Source organism: Phyllobates terribilis, unplaced genomic scaffold (genome assembly GCF_046119375.1).
Source record: "Phyllobates terribilis strain yellow unplaced genomic scaffold, ASM4611937v1 Scaffold_3__8_contigs__length_932513732, whole genome shotgun sequence".
NCBI lineage: Eukaryota > Metazoa > Chordata > Amphibia > Anura > Dendrobatidae > Phyllobates > Phyllobates terribilis.
Genome location: NW_027362763.1, coordinates 378,586,635 through 378,610,419, shown reverse-complemented (window position 1 = coordinate 378,610,419; position 23,785 = coordinate 378,586,635). Strand labels below are relative to the sequence as shown.

At 42.5% G+C, this 23,785-nt stretch overlaps 1 protein-coding gene across 2 annotated transcripts in view; it reads right to left on the bottom strand.

Moving 5' to 3' along the window:
• Positions 1-23,785, bottom strand: part of HCRTR2 (hypocretin receptor 2) — a 239,398-nt gene that overhangs the window by 80,743 nt on the left and 134,870 nt on the right. For both annotated transcript variants that reach the window (XM_073675426.1, XM_073675427.1), the window contains exon 3: positions 10,877-11,120. In XM_073675426.1, coding sequence (XP_073531527.1) covers positions 10,877-11,120 — 244 coding nt within the window. The remainder of the gene's footprint in view (positions 1-10,876; positions 11,121-23,785) is intronic.

The window sequence follows — 23,785 nt, the reverse complement described above, 5'->3', positions numbered from 1 at the left end:
TTTCATCCGGTTTGCGTTTAGTTGGACCATCATTTATTTTTCAACAGGACAATGACCCCAAACACACCTCTAGGCTGTGTAAGGGCTATTTGACCAAGAGAGAGAGTGATGGGGTGCTACGCCAGATGACCTGGCCTCCACAGTCACCAGACCTGAACCCAATCGAGAAGGTTTGGGGTGAGCTGGACCGCAGAGTGAAGGCAAAAGGGCCAACAAGTGCTAAGCATCTCTGGAAACTCCTTCAAGATTGCTGGAAGACCATTTCCGGTGACTACCTCTTGAAGCTCATCAAGAGAATGCCAAGAGTGTGCAAAGCAGTCATCAAAGCAAAAGGTGGCTACTTTGAAGAACCTAGAATATAAGACATATTTTCAGTTGTTTCACACTTTTTTGTTAAGTATATAGTTCCACATGTGTTAATTCATAGTTTTGATGCCTTCAGTGTGAATGTACAATTTTAAAAGTCATGTAAATACAGAAAAATCTTTAAATGAGAAGGTGTGTCCAAACTTTTGGTCTGTACTGTAGGTGTTGCATATAAGGTTGTCAAATTAAACTAGTAAAAGTGATGTTCAAATTTCAACCCCCTTCCCAAAAATGACAGAGGTATACTGCTGTGTGGCTCCAGCTTAAAGATTGTTATGTGACTGCAGATTTACTCCTCTCTGCCCCCTTTATATAAAATCCCACAGTGTAGTACATCGTACTCCAGCTCTTCTATACAGCTTCCATATGCAGTACATTGCTCCTCAGTTTCTGTATACAGCCTCCATATGCAGTTCATCGCTCCTCAGCCCCTGTATACAGCCTCCCTATGCAGTACATGATCGGGACCCACTCTATATACAGCCTCCATCTGCAGTACATGGCACTTCAGATCCTGTATACACAGCTTCCATATGCAGTGCATCGCTCCTCAGTTCCTGAACACAGTCTCCATTGCAGTACCCCTCAGCCCCTGTAGATAGCCTCCATATGTAGTGCATCACTCCTCAACTCCTGTAAACAGCCTCCATATATACTACATCACACCTCAGCCCTTGTATACAGTCTCCACAGCAGTACATCATTCCTTAGCTTCTGAATACAGCCTTTATGTGCAGTACTTTGTTCTTCAGCCCCTGTATACAGCCTCCATCAACAGTATGTCTTCAGTCCCTTTATACAGCCTTTATGTGCAGTACTTTGTTTTTCAGCCCCTGTATACAGCCTCCGTAAGCAGTATGTCTTCAGTCCCTTTATACAGTCTTTATGTGCAGTACATCACTCTTCAGCCTCTGTATAAAGATTCCATATGCAGTACATTGCTCCTCAATCCCTGTACAGAGCCTCCATATGCAGTACATCATTCCACAGCCCCTGTATAGAGCCTTCCATATGCATCATATCACTCCTCAGCCTCTGTATACAGCCTCCATATGCTGTACATCACTCCTCAACCCCTGTATACAGTACTCATATGTAGTAAATCGCTCTTCCGCACCTTTATAGATCCTCAATATGTAGTATTTCATTCCTCAGCCCCTGTATGCACCCTACAAATGCAGTACATCGCTCCTTAGGCCCTCTAATACAGCCTCCATATGCAGTATATCACTCCTCAGCCCTTTATATACAGCCTCCATATGAAGTACATTGCTCCTCAGCACCTGTATACAGCCTACCTATTTGCTCCTCAGCACCTGTATATTTATATCCTTCCTCTGCATCTCATTCCATCTTTTGATCTTGCTGCACAGCTCAGGTGCCTCAGCCGCCTTGTACCTTGCATTAATTCACCTGAGGTCACATCATAATAATGTCTTATAGATAGTGATGAGACCACAGGTGATTAAATGCAAAGTATAGCATTGCTGAGACCTCCAGCATTCGGTCAGACCTGAACTGTTATTAGTAGACAGGTCTGAGGGGTATTTGCCTCTCTGCCCAGCTGGCACAGCCCACCTTGGTCATTTTTGTGCTATCTTGCTTCTGATTTTATTGCATTAAGAATAAATAAAAAATATGTGAAATTGCAATTCAAATGCAGCAGGAGAGATGTGAGGTATACCATGTTACTGATCAATCACACTGAGTCTGTTGATACTGCTGGTCCCTTTCCTATTTATCTCTCTCCCTCTATTAATTAAATCTCGACATTATTACTTTGATCTTCTTTACTGCTGCAGTTGTTCAACATATTATTATATTGAATATTTGTCCATGTTTCAGATCTTTGTCTTCTTCTCTTTATTGCTGAGCAGTGACCTCTGACATTTTCTTATTATCTTAAGTCATCATAAAATGGCTGCTGCATTTTCTACCACGACTTTGATACATAATTTGATAGTTCCTCCTTATTGGCTGTGCTATGCCATGTAATGTGATACCATGTACTCATTGCTAATAGGCCATACAAATGTCACATATACAAATACCCTTTAGTCTTTATAGAGATGCTTAGTTTCTTTAGTGTGTCAAGGCAAAGCTATTAATAATTTAGGCTGTAATAAACCAAAAATACAGCGCTTAATGTATACAAAATATGGAAATCAAGGATATACATAAAATGTGCAAGAACAGTTATAAAAATAACAAGGAATAACAAGGAGAAAAATCTGAACATTCCTATACTTAGCAATCTGGTAAGAGAATCATTTTCTTCTCCCAGAGAGATGAGCAAAAAGTGTACAAACATCCAATTGGCTTGGGTCCCCAACTTCTGTCACCAAAGGAGGAATAGTTCAATGTTATTATACAGTCCAGTATTTGGGATAGGTATAGTCCTTCTTCTTGGGTCCACTAATGGGGAGGGTGCTTAATTGTTCATGCACACCCTCCACTACCTCTTTGAAGCATTGAATATGAGATCATACGGATGAAAATCAATCAGAATGTAGCTCATTTCAAGTTGAGTCATTTGTTTCCACTAGATTACACCCTGAATTACCATAGTAAAGGTGGTGAGTGAGGTGGCAGAGGTAGAAGTCATGTTCTAATTGTGTTACCAAAAGACAGAATATGAGATACATTTTATAAGCTTTCTTATAGGACATATAGGAGTCAATGGAAGATATTGGGATTTAGCAATGAAATATTTCTATCTTGTTGATTGTGAGCCCTTGCGGGCTGGGCCCTCGCTCCTCCTGTACCAGTCACTGTCACATTGTGTTCAAGATTATTGTAATTGTTTTTGCTATGTATACCCCTTTTCACATGTAAAGCGCCATGGAATAAATGGCGCTATAATAATAAATAATAATAATAATATACAAGACAACACACATACCGTGCAGTCTTGCTTACTTTTCTATAGTTAGTTTCACACTGCATTTAGGAATTCAATTTTGCAAGAACATTTGAAGAGTATCTCCAGACATATATATCAGAAATATTCAACTTTATTATTTTACTTATATAGAGATATTGTGTTCCACAGAACTTTTCAGACATTATCATCAATATCCCCATTGGGCCTTACAATTAGAGATGAGCGGTGTTCGACTAGAACTGTTCGCCAATCTCAAATTCGAGCTGTTTTGGGCGGTGTTCGAGTTGTTCGACGAACCCGAACGATTTGCAAAAAATTCGGCTGTTCGAGGTTATGTTCGATAACTGTTCGTGCACCAAAAGCGTGTCCTGCATGTCTGGCGCTATTTAGAGCACCAATCATGCAGGGATTGTCTGCCACTCACTGTAATGCCACAGCCATGGTGGTTGTGGCATTACAGTGATTGCCCAAATCGATGGGAACAGTGCCAACAGTGAAACATGAAAAGCCGGCAATTCATCGGCGGCATACACCGGTACCCGACAATTTAGAAAGAATAGAGCTTCACACATAGATTAGATAGATAGAAACATGTCAGTCACACATATAAGAAGCACAGTGACAGTGTTGCTTACTGTACTTGTCATTTAGTGTAAAGGATTTATCCAAAAAAATAATAGTGTTTTCATGCACCGTCTCTTTAAAAAAGCCGGCCGGCAATTCAGCAGCGGTACCCGACAATTTATAACAGACAGAATAGAGCTTCACACATAGATTAGATAGATAGAAACATGTCAGTCACATATATATGAAGTACAGTGACAGTGTTGATTACTGTACTTGTCATTTAGTGTAAAGGATTTATGAAAAAAAATAATAGTGTTTTCATGCACCGTCTCTTTAAAAAAGCCAGCCGGCAATTCAGCATCTGTACCCAACAATTTAGAATAGAAGGAATAGAGAATCACACATAGATTAGGTAGATAGAAACATGTCAGTCACATATATATGAAGTACAGTGACAGTGTTGCTTACTGTACTTGTCATTTGGTATAAAGGATTTATTAAAAAAAATAATAGTGTTTTCATGCACTGTCTCTTTAAAAAAGCCGGCCGGCAATTCAGCATCTGTACCCGACAATTTAGAATAGAAGGAATAGAGAATCACACATAGATTAGATAGATAGAAACAGGTCAGTCACATATATATGAAGTACAGTGACAGTGTTGCTTACTGTACTTGTCATTTAGTGTAAAGGATTTATAAAAAAAAAATAATAGTGTTTTCATGCACCGTCTCTTTAAAAAAGCCGGCCGGCAATTCAGCATCTGTACCCCACAATTTAGAATAGAAGGAATAGAGAATCATACATAGATTAGATAGATAGAAACATGTCAGTCACATATATATGAAGTACAGTGATAGTGTTGATTACTGTACTTGTCATTTAGTGTTAAAATAAAGGATTTATTTTAAAAAAAATTGGCGTGGGGATCCCCATAATTTTAGGCTCTAGCAGAGGTTAACCAGACGGCTGGGGCAGATGTTTGAAGCCTGGGAAGGGGGTAATACCCACAGAGCTTCCCAGGCTACTAATATCAGCCCCCAGCGGAATACCTAGCCTTTACTAGCTATTAAAATGGAGGACCCCCCCAAAAAAATGACGTGGGGTCCCCCCTATTTTAATAGCTAGCAAAGGCTAGGCAGACAGCTGGGGGCTGATATTTATAGCCCAGGAAGGGTTCCATGAATATTGGCCCCCTCCCAGGCTAGAAACACCAGCCGTCAGCCGCCCCAGAAATGGCGCATCCATAGGATGCGCCAATTCTGGCACTTAGCCTCGCTCTTCCCACTGCCCTGTAACGGTGGCAGTGGGGTAATAGGGTTGGGGTTGATGTCAGCTTATAATGCCAGCTGACATCAAGCCCAGGTTAGTAATGGAGAGGCGTCTATAAGACACCCCCATTACTAACCCCATAGTCAAAGTTAAAAGAAAACACAAACACCCAGAATAAAGTCCTTTAATTGAAATAAAGACACATTCCTTTATTGTTCTAAATTAAACCATACTTACCGTCACGCCCATTCCAGCTGAAGCCAACGATCTCCTGCAATAAAAGAAAAATAATAAAGCAACCTCATCCTTACCTTTCCATGGTTCCCACGACAGCTTCAGCTCTGCTACATCGAGATAACAGGCTGGACCGCAGCAGAACGCTGCCATCCAGCCTGTCATCCCGCAGACACTGAGAAGCGCAGGCATGCTTGCGCTCTGCAGTGTCTGGCTGTGACGGCATCCAGATGAGCCGAGGTCATGTCCAATGAACTCGGCGCACCTCATGCATGTCACTGACAGCGTGGGAGAATTCTCCTGCACTCAGCACTTCAGCGTGAGAATTCTCCCACGCTGTCAGTGACGTACATGAGGTCAGCTGAGTTCATTGGACATGAATGAGCTCACCTCATTCTCCTGCACTCAGCGCTTCAGCGTGAGAATTTTCCCACGCTGTCAGTGATGTGCATGAGGTGAGCTCATTCATGTCCAATGAACTCAGCTGACCTCATGTACGTCACTGACAGCGTGGGAGAATTTTCACGCTGAAGTGCTGAGTACAGGAGAATTCTCCCACGCTGTCAGTGACGTGCATGAGGTGCGCAGAGTTCATTGGACATGAACTTGTCTCATCTTTATGCCGTCACAGCGAGACACTGAGGAGCGCAAGCATGCCTGCGCTTCTCAGTGTCTGCGGGATGACAGGCTGGATGGCAGCTTTCTGCTGCGGTCCAGCCTGTCATCTCGATGTAGCAGAGCTGAAGCTGTCGTGGGAACCATGGAAAGGTAAGGATGAGGTTGCTTAATTATTTTACTTTTATTGCAGAAGACATTGGCTTCAGCTGGAATGGGCGTGACGGTAAGTATGGTTTAATTTAGAACAATAAAGAATTGTGTGTTTATTTCAATTAAAGGACTTTATTCTGGGTGTTGTGTTTTTTTAAATACTTTACTAGAAATTCATGGTGGTCATGTCTAATATTGGCGTGACCCCATGAATTTCGGGCTTAGGGCCAGCTGATAATGCCAAGCTGGCCTTAACCCCTTTATTACCCAGTGAGCCACCGCACCAGGGCCCTGGATGAGTTGGGTACAGCGCCAGAAGATGGCGCTTCTATGAACGCGCCATTTTCTGGGGCGGCTGCGGACTGCAATTTGCAGCGGGTGGGGCCCAGACAGCTTGGGCCTCCCTGCGCTGCGGATTCCAGCTCCTAGCTGCCTAGTTGTACCTGGCTGGGCACAAAAATAGGGCGAAGCCCCACGCATTTTTTTTTTAAATTATTTCATGAAATTCATGGAATAATTCAGAAAAAAAGGGCTTCCCTATATTGTTGTGTCCAACCAGGTACAAATAGGCAGCTGGTGGTTGGGGGCAGCCCGTCCCTGCCTGCTGTACCTGGCTGGACACAAATATAGTGCGAAGCCCCACGTCAATTTTTTTTAATTATTTCATGAAATAATTTTTTTAAAAAAGAGCTTCCCTATATTGTTGTGTCTGGCCAGGTACAAATAGGCAGCTGGTGGTTGGGGGCAGCCCGTTCCTGCCTGCTGTACATGACTGGACACAAATATAGGGCGAAGCCCCACGTCAATTTTTTTAAAATTATTTCAGGAAATTCATGAAATAATGAAAAAAAAATTGATGTGGGGCTTTGCCCTATATTTGTGTCCAGTCAGGTACAGCAGGCAGGAACGGGCTGCCCCCAACCACCAGCTGACTATTTGTACCTGGCCGGACACAACAATATAGGGAAGCCCTTTTTTTCTTAATTATTCCATGAAGTTCATGAATTTAAAAAAAAAATACGTGGAGCTTCGCCCTATTTTTGTGTCCAGCCAGGTACAACTAGGCAACTGGGGGCTGGAATCTGCAGCGCAGGGAGGCCCAAGCTTTCTGGGTCCCACCCGCTGCAAATTGCAGTCCGCAGCTGCCCCGGAAAATGGCGCGTTCATAGAAGCGCCATCTTCTGGCGCTGTACCCAACTCATCCAGGGCCCTGGTGCGGTGGCTCACTGGGTAATAAAGGGGTTAAGGCCAGCTTGGCATTATCAGCTGGCCCTAAGCCCGAAATTCATGGGGTCACGCCAATATTAGACATGACCACCATGAATTTCTAGTAAAGTATTTAAAAAAACACAACACCAAGAAAAAAGTCATTTAATTGAAATAAACACACAATTCTTTATTGTTCTAAATTAAACCATACTTACCATCACGCCCATTCCAGCTGAAGCCAATGATCTCCTGCAATAAAAGTAAAATAATAAAGCAACATCATCCTTACCTTTCCATGGCTCCCACGACAGCTTCAGCTCTGCTACATCGAGATGACAGGCTGGACCGCAGCAGAACGCTGCCATCCAGCCTGTCATCCCGCAGACACTGAGAAGCGCAGGCTTGCTTGCGCTACTCAGTGTCTGGCTGTGACGGCATCCAGATGAGCCGAGGTCATGTCCAATGAACTCGGCGCACCTCATGCACGTCACTGACAGCGTGGGAAAATTCTCACGCTGAAGCGCTGAGTGCAGGAGAATTTTCCCACGCTGTCAGTGACGTACATGAGGTGAGCCGAGTTCATTGTCGGCTCATCTGGATGCCGTCACAGTCAGACACTGAGGAGCGCAAGCATGCCTGCGCTTCTCAGTGTCTGCGGGATGACAGGCTGGATGGCAGCGTTCTGCAGGTCCAGCCTGTCATCTCGATGTAGCAGAGCTGAAGCTGTCCTGGGAACCATGGAAAGGTAAGGATGAGGTTGCTTTATTATTTTTCTTTTATTGCAGGAGATCGTTGGCTTCAGCTGGAATGGGCGTGATGGTAAGTATAGTTTAATTTAGAACAATAAAGAATTGTGTCTTTATTTCAATTAAAGGACTTTATTCTGGGTGTTTGTGTTTTTTTTTTTAACTTTGACTATGGGGTTAGTAATGGGGGTGTCTTATAGACGCCTCTCCATTACTAACCTGGGCTTGATGTCAGCTGGCATTATAAGCTGACATCAACCCCAACCCTATTACCCCCTGCCACCGCACCAGGGCAGCGTGGAAGAGCGAGGCTAGGTGCCAGAATTGGCGCATCCTATGGATGCGCCATTTCTGGGGCGGCTGACGGCTGGTGTTTCTAGCCTGTTAGGGGGCCAATATTCATGGCTCCCTTCCTGGGCTATTAATATCAGCCCCCAGCTGTCTGCCTAGCCTTTGCTAGCTATTAAATTAGGGGGGACCCCACGTCATTTTTTTTGGGGGGGTCCTCCATTTTAATAGCTAGTAAAGGCTAGGTATTCAGCTGGGGGCTGATATTAGTAGCCTGGGAAGCTCCGTGGATATTTTCCCCTTCCCAGGCTTCAAACATCTGCCCCAGCTGTCTGCTTAACCTCCGCTAGAGACTAAAATTACGGGGAACCCCACGCCAATTTTTTTTAATAATAAATCCTTTATTTTAATACTAAATGACAAGTACAGTAACCAACACTATCACTGTACTTATTATATATGTGACTGACATGTTTCTATCTATCTAATCTATGTGTGAAGCTCTATTCTGTCTGTTATAAATTGTCGGGTACAGATGCTGAATTGCCGGCCGGCTTTTTTAAAGAGACGGTGCATGAAAACACTATTATTTTTTTTGATAAATCCTTTACACTAAATGATAATTACAGTAAGCAACACTGTCGCTGTACTTCATATATATGTGGCTGACATGTTTCTATCTATCTAATCTATGTGTGATTCTCTATTCCTTCTATTCTAAATTGTCGGGTACAGATGCTGAATTGCCGGCCGGCTTTTTTAAAGAGACGGTGCACGAAAACACTATTATATTTTTTAATAAATCCTTTACACTAAATGACAAGTACAGTAAGCAACACTGTCACTGTACTTCATATATATGTGACTGACATGTTTCTATCTATCTAATCTATGTGTGATGCTCTATTCCTTCATGTCTAAATTGTCGGGTACCGGTGTATGCCGCTGCTGAATTGCCGGCCGGCTTTTTTAAAGAAAGCGTCTTCTGAGCAGTTTGTGAGCTTTTGGACACCTTTGAAGGTGTTTTCTATGTGTTCCTATGTGTTTTTGTTTGCCTGCCATTGGTTTTAACGGTGTTCGACGAACAGTTCGACGAACAGTTCCTCGAACATCCCGGTGTTCGACGAACCGAACCGAACCCGAACACTACGGGGGTGGCTCAACACTACTTACAATCTAAATTCATACTCTACATATCTTTGCATATGTTAAGCCAAGAGAAAAAATAAACAAATACTTTTGTTAGTTTCTCAGTACAGTTGAGACTTATATTGGGCAAAAAACGTGGCAAAAAGATTATTGTTGGGTGCAACATACATATACGTGCAATAGACATATATTTTTATATCATAAATGTAGTGCCCAAGAACACCCTGAATTATTGTTGGATGTTGGGTTATGAGGGTCAACAAGAGTAAATCCCCTCTACCAGTACTGGGAATGTTGCCAGTACTTACAAGGGACTCTGGTTTCTACTATAGATCCTTATGTATTGTTTTAGTATATCCTCACAAATTGATTACACCTTGTTGCAGAACATACTTTAGTTTTAGCACTAGACAATGAAAAATGTATTTGCCATACAATGGGTGAATAATTATTGAACAAGTAACCCATATTCTATTAAATATATTTATAAAGGTGCTATATGAATTTCTTACCAGTTGTCATAACAACCCATCCAATCCACACAGGCAAAGAAATCAAACCATAGATGTCCATAAATTAAGTTATATGTAATAATGAGAAATGCCACAGGGAAAAAGTATTGAACATATGAAGATAAAAGAGGTGAAAAAAGCCATGGAAAGTCATGGCACCAGCTGAAATCTATCAGTAATTAGAAAGTAATCCTGCCGCTTAATTAAAAATAATATCAGCTGGTTAAACCGATGGCCTATAAAAAGGTGTCTCATTACCAAGGTACCAAGCAAGAAACATCTCATGTTTGGTAAAACCTGTGAGCTGTCTCAAGACTTTTGCAAACTTATTGTTGAAAAACATACTGATGGCATTGGTTACAGAAGAATTTCTAAACTACTGAAGGTTCCAGTGAACACTGTTTATGGCTATAATATGCAAGTGGAAAGAATATAATTTCACCATAAACCAGTGATGACCAAATATTTCTCCCAAGATTTTAGACAGAGGAGTAAAAAAAATTCAATCCTATACTCGGATTGGCATCTCTCATTCTTCCTACACGGCGTCGCAGAATTAACCCATTTGTTTATCCATTACTTGCATTTCTCATTATTACATGTAACCTAATGTGTGGACATCTATGACTTGATTTATTTGCCTGTGGTGGATTGGATGGCTTGTTACCGACATCTGGTGAGAATAGCACCTTTAGAAATATATTTACTTAGAAAATTGGTGATGTATTGAATATTTATTTCAACCAATGTACTGTATATAAGATCACATAAGTAATAAGGATTAGTTAAAAACTCCATATATAAGATGTTAAACAGAAACTAAAAGACATTTTGAAATCTATGGATCAATTAGAAAGAATCTGTATAATTTGTGGCACTCACCTTCCCAGCGCTCATCACAGACAGTGAATAATACTGTTTTATTGGCTAAATCTGGAAACACACTTTTACGCTCCATGACGATTGCCTGTGGGATCATTATAACGCAGGACACAATCCATATAATGATAATGCTGTTTCTTGCTCTCTTTGCAGTACTTTTAAACATTAATGGATGGCAAATTGCGTACCATCTATCCAAGGCGATACAACTGAGTGTAAGCACTGACACAGAAACTGACACGGTCTATAAAAAAATATACAAAAAGTTATACAACTGTCATTAAAGCTTATGGTATTTTGAATGATAAAATTCATAAAATATAAAATTCTTGCAATTTATTTAAGCCTTTGCTTTTCAACTCCTTTTGTTATGCATCTGTGTATGGTCGTGCAGAAATCAGTACCTGATCAGCTCGGATATTTTTTTAAACTTACTGTATATTATTTTAAACTTTTTCATGTCAGTTATGTTTCTTTCTTGCATTCATTTCTCTGCATTTTTATTCTAGCATATCACACAGCACATTTATGTTAATTCAAATCAAATTTAAGATAATGCCCTTTATAAAACAAGTTGCAATAGATTCCTATCTAAGGTTACGACTTACAACATATTCAAATTCACAGAAGCAAATACTACACAGGAAATTAATTTGAGTTTCCAACACAAAATGTTTATAAAAAAATGCGATCTTTATTGAAAAATCACAATTATTTCACAACAGACTAAGGGAATAAAACCACTTACAAATACACAACAGTGCATAACTTCAGGTGCCTGACCCTGATATGATTCAAGATACCTCATCATGGAGTTAGAAGATGATATGTGATGCATAGCCCTTGAGATATGCATAATAATACTGTCACATTTCTTAAAGAGTTATTCTCAAGTTGTTTCTTGTAAACAGCTTTCCAGTCTCCTTCACTTCCCAGTTTTGGGCCGGGAGGGCACTCCTCTTTAAGTGAAAGTTCTGGTGAGCAGCAGAGCTGTAATATACATAGAATCAGAGGTCTGTTCTTGAGCGTACTCTGTTATTATTGTTACACATGGAGAAAACTGGCATTTGAATAAGAACAGGCTTAGTGAGAGGAATGATTTAGAGACCTGCTCTGAAAGCAGCTAATTCCCCCAGGATGGTGATTTTGAAAGATTTATAACAACAGATTGTTGGGAGCTGTGAGAGAGGTGGAATGCAATGAGCAGTTAACTACTATATAGAAAGCAATGGGCTGGAGTGAGGTGGCTGCAATATTAGGCGTTAAAGAAAACCTGTGAGGTGTTTTTAAGGCCCTAAACTAACATCATCTATGTAAAGAATCTGAAGTGTTAAAGATGTTGATACCTTTATATTAAAACTCTACACCTCCTTTTTATAGGAATCAGTTTTGTGAATATTTATACAAATGAGCTAGCAAGTGCAGGGTATTGACCTGCACTTACAACTTTCTGGAATCTCCATCCGCTTCCTCCCCCACCACCGGAGTACTATCTGTAACTGACAGGTAACTCTTCTCCATGACCCCATTTGAGATCTAATACAGGCGCTATTATTCTTAGGGTTGTTCTAACGTCATTAGGACCTTACTGCGCATGCATGTGCAGGTGCAGAGAAGCAGCACCTGCACAAGATGCCTTACGTAAATGACATTAGTTTGAAGGTATAAAAACCTGCTGACAGGTACCTCTGTCCTGAAATGTCACTGCTGTTCACATTCGACCAAGTTCTGAACAGGTGTTGGTGGCCACAAAACCAGCTGTGCACTGTGAAAGATAAAAGCTCTCATAACAAGAGAATGACAGCAGATAGAAAAAGCAAGTCAATTACAAACTTGCTTATTGTCATGCTGTCTAAAAAGCTAAAGCAGTTAAATATCTCAAGAATACTCCTTTAAGAAAAGTAATGATATAAGTGCATCAAAAATAGTGCAACATCAAGCATATAATATACAAACTAAAAAAAGGTGAAGAGTTAAAGCTAGATTTTTTTATGTCCTTCATATACCAAGTCAAGGGGAATGACAAAATGTTCAAATTTTTTTTTTTTTTGCTAGTAGTACATACTATAGTGAAATAAAGAATAAAAGTGTTAGAAGAAGGACAATTCAATAAAATTATAACATGGGAAATAAATAATTAAAAAAATATTTAAACTAAACCTGACAGTCAAGTTAGTAACTAAGCACTAAAAGAAAAAAAAATCTACAGAGAGAGGAAGCAAGGCCAGTTGTAGAGATATTTGTAAGAAAAGAGAGTGAACACACAGCCAAAAAAACTCTTCACTAAATAGTTAAGGATTAGGACCAAAAGTGTTGTCCTAAAAAAACAAGGAAGGAGTAGTAGAAATTGATAATAATGAGAATGCAAACTTATTTAATGTTTTTTAATTCATTTTATTCACAAAAAGGCATCAGAAGGTGCATTAGCTGTGTATACACAGGTGATGAATATAGTTCTAGGGCTTTGAAAATCACACAAGAAATATTGTATACTTACTGTACATTTCCCTGATATCTTTTAGATTGTAAACCAATGAGGGCAGAGTTGTCTCTCTCAGATCTTCTTTGAATGTAGACTTGCTCAAATCCTCCTAATATACACAGGAGGCTATTGTCTTGTTGGTCCTTTTTTAGTTAAACCAATATAGTGGATCAATTATTTTATCCAAACTATTTTTTTTACTCTAACCTCACTGGCTTTTTTTCATTTCTAGTTCTTTTAGGTCTGTAGGCCCTGTGAACCTAGAGTAAAGTCTGGTAGCTATGGAAAGTCAATAGTTTTAACATAAAATCCATGGCACTACATGATTCTGTGATCTAAGTTGGATCTATGCAGGGGCGGAACTACCGCCCGTGCAGCCCGTTCATTGAACGGGGGCCCCGAGGGAGAGGGGGCCCCTCCAGCCTCCAGCAGGGCCGCCATCAGGGCATGACTGCCCTGACTCCAGTATGGGGCCCAGCCGGTAGGGGCCCCCTCGGAGCCCCGTTGGGGGCCCCCCTCTTGTGCGTCTCTCTCCTCAGGGGGCCCCCGGCCCCATGCTAAGCGCCGGGTCCGGGACATCCCAGCGCTGCGGCAGCGCCTTCATGATTCCCCTGACTTCCGGTCATGTGACGACGCCGTCACATGGCCGGAAGTCAGGAGAACCTGGTGTCAGCGATTTGGACGAGCGCCAGGATTCTGCAGGGATCGCATTGGGGTAAGTATAACAAGTTTTATTTTTTTTTAAATACAATTAACTAGAAGTGGGGGGAGATGAGAGATGCACATGTGGGGGGGGGGGAGATGAGAGATGCACATGTGGGGGCGGAGATGAGAGATGCACATGTGGGGGGGGATGAGAGATGCACATGTGGGGGGGAGATGAGAGATGCACATGTGTGGGGTGGCAGATGAGAGATGCACATGTGTGGGGGGGAGATGAGAGATGCACAAGTGTGGGGGGGGAGATGAGAGATGCACATGTGGGGGGGAGATGAGAGATGCACATGTGGGGGGGAGATGAGAGATGCACATGTGGGGGGGTGAGAGATGCACATGTGGGGGGGGTGAGAGATGCACATGTGGGGGGGATGAGAGATGCACATGTGATGGGGGGATGAGAGATGCACATGTGGTGGAGGGGGATGAGAGAGGTGCACATGTGGTGGAGGGGGACGACAGAGGTGCACATGTGGTGGAGGGGGATGAGAGAGGTGCACATGTGGTGGAGGGGGATGAGAGAGGTGCACATGTGGGGGAGGGGGATGAGAGAGGTGCACATGTGGGGGAGGGGGATGAGAGAGGTGCACATGTGGGGGAGGGGGATGAGAGATGTGCACATGTGGGGGAGTGGGATGAGAGATGTGGGGGAGGGGGATGAGAGATGTGTACATGTGGGGGGGGGGATGAGAGATGTGCACATGGGGGGGATGAGAGATGTTCACATAGGGGGGATGAGAGATGTGCACATGGGGGGGGATGAGAGATGTGCACATGGGGGGGATGAGAGATGTGCACATGGGGGGATGAGATATGTGCACATGGGGGGATGAGAGATGTGCACATGGGGGGGATGAGAGAGGTGCACATGTGGGGGAGCGGGATGAGAGATGTGCACATGGGGGGGATGAGAGATGTGCACATGGGGGGAGATGAGAGCTGCACATGGAGGGGTGAGAGCTGCACATGGAGGGGTGAGAGCTGCACATGGGGGGGTGAGAGATGCACATGGGGGGGTTTGAGAGCTGCACATGGGGGGGATGAGAGCTGCACATGGGGGAATTGGGAGAAAATGAGCTGCACATGGGGGAATTGGGAGTAGGGGGATAATGAGCTGCACATAATGAATGTGGGGTGGGGGAGAGTAAATGATGATGGGGTGGGGAGAGCACGGACATGATATAATGAATTGGGGCAGGGGGTGCATGTAAATAATGAATGCGGGGAGCAGGAAGTATAGAGTAGGGGGCGTTGCAGATGCAGGAGTGTAACTGGTAACAAATTGGCGGAAAGAGTAGAGGTTCTAATTAAATTATAAATTAAGTGCCTATTTACAGTTAATGGGGGCACCGTGGTGGATTACAATTTATATTTGGAATGGTAGGTTGTATAATAACTAACCATATATTGATGGTGGATGCACGTCTGTATTCAGCTGCGTAATGTAGAAGTTGGGGAATGTGCTCTAGATAACTGTGTTATTTTATGCAGAGGCGAGTCCTGGCTGGAAGACGTGATGGCAGTCTGTGCTGGATAAAGGAGAAAAGCGTAGCTGAAGGACTTCACCTAGAGACGTCACCAGTGAGTCAGTGTATTACATGTACACTTACACTATATACTATGTACCGGGCTCCTGTGTATAATGTCACTGGTGATCACTGTATTACCTGTACACTATATACAGAGCTCCTGTGTATAATGTCACTGGTGATCACTGTATTACCTGTACACTATATACAGAGCTCCTGTGTATAATGTCACTGGTGATCACTGTATTACCTGTACACTGACACTATATACAGAGCTCCTGTGTATAATGTCACTGGTGATCACTAGATTACCTGGACACTTACATTATACATACCATGTATAGAGCTCCCGTGTATAATGACACTTATGGTAATATTAGTAATGTGGTGGTAATATTAGTAATGTGGTGGTAATAATATGTGGTCTGGTCATGGTGTGGCAGTTTTTCTCCCTTCTGTGTGGCATTATTCGGTCACTATGTTGTGGTAATATGTGGTCTGGTCATGGTGTGGCGGTATTCCCTGTATGTGGTATTATTGGTCATTTTAAAAAAAAATGTATATGACACATTCCCTTAAAGAAAACTAAATAAAAATATATCTAAAAAGAGTATTGGATATTTTAAGAAAATTTTAATAGGTTAGAGTAGGGCCCGGCCAGAAGAGTCTACCTTATCGTGGTGGCGGCTTTAAAAATCTTTTGGCCAAAACAAAAGCTGCTGGCTATGCATGTGGCGCCGTCACATGGCCGAACGTCAGGAGAACCTGGTGGCAGCGACGTGGACGAGCGCCAGGATTCTGCAGGGATCGCATGGGGGTAAGTATAACAAGTTTTATTTTTTTTAAATACAATTAATTAACTAGGAGTGGGGGGAATCAGAGATGCACGGGGGGGATGAGGGATGCACAGGGGGATGAGAGATGCACAGGGGAATGAGAGATGCACAGGGGGATGAGAGATGCACAGGGGGATGAGAGATGCACAGGGGGATGAGAGATGCACATGGGGGGGATGAGAGATGCACAGGGGGATGAGAGATGCACATGGGGGGGATGAGAGATGCACATGGGGGGGATGAGAGATGCACATGGGGGGATGAGAGATGCACATGGGGGGGTGATGAGAGATGCACATGGGGGGATGAGAGGTGCACATGGGGGGGATGAGAGATGCACATGGGGGGGGATGAGAGATGCACATGGGGGGGATGAGAGATGCATGGGGGGGATGAGAGATGCACGGGGGGTGAGCTGCACATGGGGGGATGAGAGATGCACGGGGGGGATGAGAGATGCACAGGGGGGATGAGAGATGCACGGAGGGGTGAGCTGCACATGGGGGGGATGAGAGCTGCACATGGGGGGGTGAGAGATGCACATGGGGGGGGTTATGTTTACATAACTTTGTTGCCTTATGAAGGGCAGGGGGGGCCCCCAAAAATTTCTTGCACAGGGGCCCACTACAGTCTGTGTCCGCCCCTGTATCTATGTAAATAATAAAGTTGTTATTCAGGATTAGCAAAAGTGTCTGTGAGATTGCAGCCTGGAATATTTTATTTTGACACGATGGGGCATTTCAGACAAAACAATTATTGCTGGGCAGGGACTAGGAGGCTCGGCTGACTAGTCTGACACATTTCACCAGCAAGATACTCCCTGTACTGATCCCATTGATTGACAGGTCTCTCCCAAATTTTACTACTGATGTTTTTTTCACACTGTATATAAGTCTAATTTGATGTAAATGAAAAAAAAACACACCATGGCATTTGATGCTAAGAATGTAAAAGCCGCAAGTAGAAGCAGCAATACCGGCGCCAGCTGTAGTACTAACAAACAGCTGTCACAATTATCTTCTTTCGCCTCTGGCAAGCATATAAGCGAAAAGGGAGCAGAGGGCATTTTTACTACATATCAAATTACTCAGCGTGGTCACAGCAAGATGATATTACACCTAACAATGGCATTCTTCGTTTCAGTTAGCATTCTGGACAATTTTTCTTTTTTGCTGACATAAAAGTTAATCTTTTCAATTGTGAACTTACAACTCTATTAATTACTGTAATGCCGTAGCCATGTTGGTTGTGGGCATTACAGTGATTGGCAGGCTGCACAGCGTCATCAGGTCTATATCAGACCTGGCACAGCCATGCTCGTCACAGTCACTCCGGAATCAGACAGTGTAGGGAGAGGTGCTGCTGCATCAGGGAGAGATTTGCTTGTGTATTAGGTTGTGTAGGGAGAAAAACTGTACATTACACATATCCATCTTAACAAACAGTCCTTCTGAGTAGAGATGAGCGGTGTTCGACTCGAACTGTTCGCCAATCTCAAATTCGAGCTGTTTTGGGCGGTGTTCGAGCCGTTCAGGGGACACGAACGGTTTGAAAAAAATTCGGCTGTTGGAGGTTATGTTCGATAACTGTTCGTGCACCAAAATCATAACTGGATTTTTTCTCAGTAATGATGAAAATTAATGTTAATACGCAGTTTGAGTGTACAGCGGGGCGGGGGGAGGGGCAGGGGATGGATCTCTGCAGGAATAATGAAGATCTCCATTTTTTTTCTCTTACCCGCAGTTACAGTGGGGAGGTGCAGTCTGTCAGCCTATCAGCAGCGCACACACGGAGCGAACTGATTTTTTTCACACAAGCAAGGGCATGTGTCATTGGCAGTGTATGTCACATGTCCTTGCCCTATAAGACCCAGCCATTTTCCCCGTCGCCACCATTTTCTCACTGCTGCAGCTGCGTGTTAGACGGCACGGCTGTTGCTGTGTGCACTATACTTTGTTAATTTCAAGCCAATTTTCGCACAAATCTACAGATAGCTTGGGAGTAGGGAATAGTTGTGATTGCAGTCCTTTTAAGGACTAGGTTACATCATTTCCTACGACTTTTATCAGGCAGGTCTGTGCTCTTAAAAATATAGGTTGGGAGTAAAGACTAATTGTAATTCAAGTCCTTTTCAGGGCTAGGTTACATCAGTTCCCATCACTTTTTGCCAGGCAGGTCTGTGCCAGTGCTGTGCAAGTTTTTTTCACAGCATTTGGCTAAATCTAGCAAAGCAAATCCTTTTTGGCCTATTGCAGAGTGTGCTAGTCAGTGGAGTAGCCTATCTGTGTTGCAAGCTACACCACCTGTGTATAGAATACAAATTTGTTTTACTGCACCTAGTGAAGTAAAACCTTTTGGGCATAGCATCATTCTATTAGTCCATCTATACTGACCTCCATCAGGCTGAAAATTCAATATAATTTTTTTCTGCATCTAGCTCTGAAAAAATATTTAGGCTTCTAGCAGTGTGTGGGACTTGGTCTATTAGTCCATCTATACTAACCTCCACCAGGTTGCAAATTAAAAATAATTTTTATCTGCATCTTGCTCTGAAAAAATATTTTGGCTTCTAGCAGTGTGTGGGAATTGGTCTATTAGTCCATCTATACTAACTTCCACCAGGTTGCAAATTAAAATAATTTTTATCTGCATCTAGCTCTGAAAAAATATTTAGGCTTCTAGCAGTGTGTGGGACTTGTTCTATTAGTCCATCTATACTGACCTCCATCAGGTTGCAAATTCAATATAATTTTTTTCTGCATCTAGCTCTGAAAAAATATTTAGGCTTCTAGCAGTGTGTGGGACTTGTTCTATTAGTCCATCTATACTGACCTCCATCAGGTTGCAAATTCAAAATAATTTTTTTCTGCATCTAGCTCTGAAAAAATATTTAGGCTTCTAGCAGTGTGTGGGACTTGGTCTATTATTCCATCTATACTAACCTCCACCAGGTTGCAAATTCAATATAATTTTTATCTGCATCTAGCTCTGAAAAAATATTTAGGCTTCTAGCATTGTGTGGGACTTGTTCTATTAGTCCATCTATACTGACCTCCATCAGGTTGCAAATTCAATATAATTTTTTTCTGCATCTAGCTCTGAAAAAATATTTAGGCTTCTAGCAGTGTGTGGGACTTGGTCTATTAGTCCATCTATACTAACCTCCACCAGGTTGCAAATTAAAAATAATTTTTATCTGCATCTAGCTCTGAAAAAATATTTGGGCTTGTAGCAGTGTGTGGTACTTGTTCTATTATTCCATCTATACTGACCTCCATCAGGTTGCAAATTCAATATAATTTTTTTCTGCATCTAGCTCTGAAAAAATATTTCAGCTTCTAGCAGTGTTTGGGACTTGTTCTATTAGTCCATCTATACTGACCTCCATCAGGTTGCAAATTCAATATAATTTTTTTCTGCATCTAGCTCTGAAAAAATATTTAGGCTTCTAGCAGTGTGTGGGACTTGGTCTATTAGTCCAGCTATACTAACCTCCACGAGGTTGCAAATTAAAAACAAATTTTTATCTGCATCTAGCTCTGAAAAAATATTTGGGCTTCTAGCAGTGTGTGGGACTTGTTCTATTAGTCCATCTATGCTGACCTCTATCAGGTTGCAAATTCAATATAATTTTTTTCTGCATCTAGCTCTGAAAAAATATTTAGGCTTCTAGCAGTGTGTGGGACTTGTTCTATTAGTCCATCTATACTGACCTCCATCAGGTTGCAAATTCAATATAATTTTTTTCTGCATCTAGCTCTGAAAAAATATTTAGGCTTCTAGCAGTGTGTGGGACTTGTTCTATTAGTCCATCTATACTGACCTCCATCAGGTTGCAAATTAAAATAATTTTTATCTGCATCTAGCTCTGAAAAAATATTTAGGCTTCTAGCAGTGTGTGGGACTTGGTCTATTATTCCATCTATACTAACCTCCACCAGGTTGCAAATTCAATATAATTTTTATCTGCATTTAGCTCTGAAAAAATATTTAGGCTTCTAGCATTGTGTGGGACTTGTTCTATTAGTCCATCTATACTGACCTCCATCAGGTTGCAAATTCAATATAATTTTTTTCTGCATCTAGCTCTGAAAAAATATTTAGGCTTCTAGCAGTGTGTGGGACTTGGTCTATTAGTCCATCTATCCTAACCTCCACGAGGTTGCAAATTAAAAATAATTTTTATCTGCATCTAGCTCTGAAAAAATATTTGGGCTTGTAGCAGTGTGTGGTACTTGTTCTTTTAGTCCATCTATACTGACCTCCATCAGGTTGCAAATTCAATATAATTTTTTTCTGCATCTAGCTCTGAAAAAATATTTAGGCTTCTAGCAGTGTGTGGGACTTGGTCTATTAGTCCAGCTATACTAACCTCCACGAGGTTGCAAATTAAAAATAATTTTTATCTGCATCTAGCTCTGAAAAAATATTTGGGCTTGTAGCAGTGTGTGGTACTCATTGTATTAGGCCATCTATACCAAGCTCCACCAGCTTTGAAATTAATAATAATTTTTAGCTGCATCTAGCCCTGAAAATAATTTTTCTTCCCAATAGTGGTAGCAATAGAAATATTGGGCGCGGGCCTGGCTAACAAAAATATACGCTTCATAACAAAAAACACCAGCCTAGCGCATTGCATTAATAAGATGGCATCATCGTCTCTCCCAGTGCTAGACATACTACGCCGGCTAGCATTCCTGTGCCTAAAACACAATGTATGGGTCCGCGCTAGCCACTATGCTGAGGGGTCTAAAGCTGCTGCTAACGCTTTATAACAATTCAATTGGCAGATTTTCACAGAGCTCTTCCCCAACGCCCACCCATCGGGCAACAGTTGCCCACCCTCCCTATGGGATCTAGTGGCGAATAGTTGATGCCATTATTCAGAGCGTCAGTTGACCCGTCGACGTGGCAAGCATACGGTAAGGCATGGGAAGAGTGGACATGACTAGTAGCAGGCAGACGGGTTGACCAATGTGAACAAGCCAGATCACAAGTCACCATAGAATTTCTCCACCAGCTAATGATGAGGGGCATATCAGGGGCGTCAGCGCAGCGGTGTCTGACCGGAGTAGCATTTCACTTCAACTACTGAATTGGGGAGATGTGACAAAGATTCATCATCAGACAATCCATAAAAGGGTGGAAAAGGGGTCAGCCAAGTCAGGAGTGTAGACGTCCCGTCCCGTGTCACTAAAACTAATTTCTGACATCATATCCCTAACACCATTAACATGACACTCACAATTTGAAGCAACACTACTGTGTACTGCATTTGTGATCGCCATCTTCGGGGCGCTATGCATAAGCGAATTTGTCCCTCAATCCAAAATTACCACCAGTGGAGGCTTATTACACCAGGACGTAGTCATAGCCAATAATGCAATACGTCTACGCATACGCCAATCGTAAACGGTTCCAGCGGGCAGGGGCACTTGGGTACTTCTACAACCCACAAACAGTACACTGAGTTGGGTAACAATAGTGAAAACATATCTAACCATCAGATCACAAAGTAATTTCTTCCTATCACACATTGATGGAACGCCATTATCAAGATACCTGTTCCAAGCTATATTTAATAAATGCATAACATCGGCAGGGAACCACCCCAAAGATTACGGGACACACTCATTCCGCATAGGCGTTGCCACGGAAGCAGCAAGAGCAGGACTGTCAGAAACGGAAGTTCAGAGGATAGGGAGATGGCGATCCACGTGTTTGGCGAGATACATAACACTGGACTTGTTATCCTAACGTGGTTTGTTTCTTTTACAGGTGACGCTAAGCCAACATTGTGGGTGATAGGCCACTCGTATATATATTGGGCAGGAGGAAATTAGAGTTTCATAACACATATTTCAACTGGAGAGGTATTAGAGGCCTGCTATGGCCACAGGTACTAATGGAGGTAATCAAGGTAGGGAGAGAGGCAAGAGGTCTGGTCATCTTAGTTATACAGGCCGGGGGAAACAACCTAGGTCATCACAAGAGCGCATAACTAATGGCAATAATGAAACTAGACACTGAGCGCTTCAGAGAATTTTTTACAAAACTAGCTATAGTATGGTCAGAGATTGTGCCGATAGCGGTATGGCAAGGTGCGCGAGACATCACGGCCATCGAACGGACAAGGCGGGTAATAAATATTCGGATGGCAAAATTTAGAAGAGACAGAGGCGGTGTAGTGATACGACACCGACAATTGGAAGGAGATAAAGCAGGCCTCATACTGCCGGACCGTGTTCACTTAATGGATATTGGACTGGACATATTCCTGTCAGGACTCCAGGACGGAGTGGAACAAGCGTTAAGAGTGATGGGTGGTTGTCAGAGTCCTGCATACGAATACGCAGGATCCTCCGTGGCCTGAAAATAGAAAGGACATGTTGGAGAGTTACACTTGTTGGCCAACTTGCCGGAGTGGAGACCCAGGGCATGCTGCAACAAGCTGAATTATTTTAGAAATAAAATGCCTTTCTAATGGAATGAGTATAAAGAGTTAATAAAGCTGTGACCTATCCTCACCCATCCAGTTGTAATAGTTACATTATTGTATTGTCAAGGAAAGGGGGGCGGTAGGGGGGCTGAGTTTCTGGGTTTGGTTGGGGGTCCCCACAGTCTGCCTAGGCTAGATGCATTTAAAAATTCTTATTAGATACACAGGCGGTGCAGCTTGCTTCGCAGCTGGGCTACTATTCCCAAAGTATTGCCTAGGCTAGATGCAGTTAAAAATTCTACGCTGATTAGCAGACACTGAAGCTTTGGAGCAGACCTCTGAGTAAACAGCTCTTCAGACTCAACCATCTTTGTTACCCCAAGCCATAGTGTATGTAGTTTCTTACAGTTAAAAGGGGGGGGGGAGCGACCCAACCCATCTGGAATTGACGATGCCAACGTCATGTAAGACACAGCAAGGGGACTCCAAAAAGAGTCTCCATTTTTTCCCAAAATTGTGGCACAGACACCACTTAACCCTAGAACACATACCTGGGGCCTCGAAGGCCCGCCCTGCTAATTGTTTTCTATTTTCTGCAAGATTACTTTAGTTAGAATTTTGAAACTCTAGGTATTCTTCATGTATATAGTTGTTTGTCATTTGAGTTTGAGTTATTCCATGTTATTTGCACACGGGCCTAAAAGGCCCCAGGTATGTGAAAGTGTAGATTTTTATGGTCATGCGTTCTAGGGTTAAGTGGCATCAATTGCCCCACAGTTGCTTAAAACGGTTGGTGAGGTGATTTTACCAAATCCTCAACCTTTTAGTCTCCCCAGGATGACACAGGGGTAGAAAAGTCCTTGCGAATCCATGATTTGTTCATCTTTATGAACGTGAGTCTGTCTA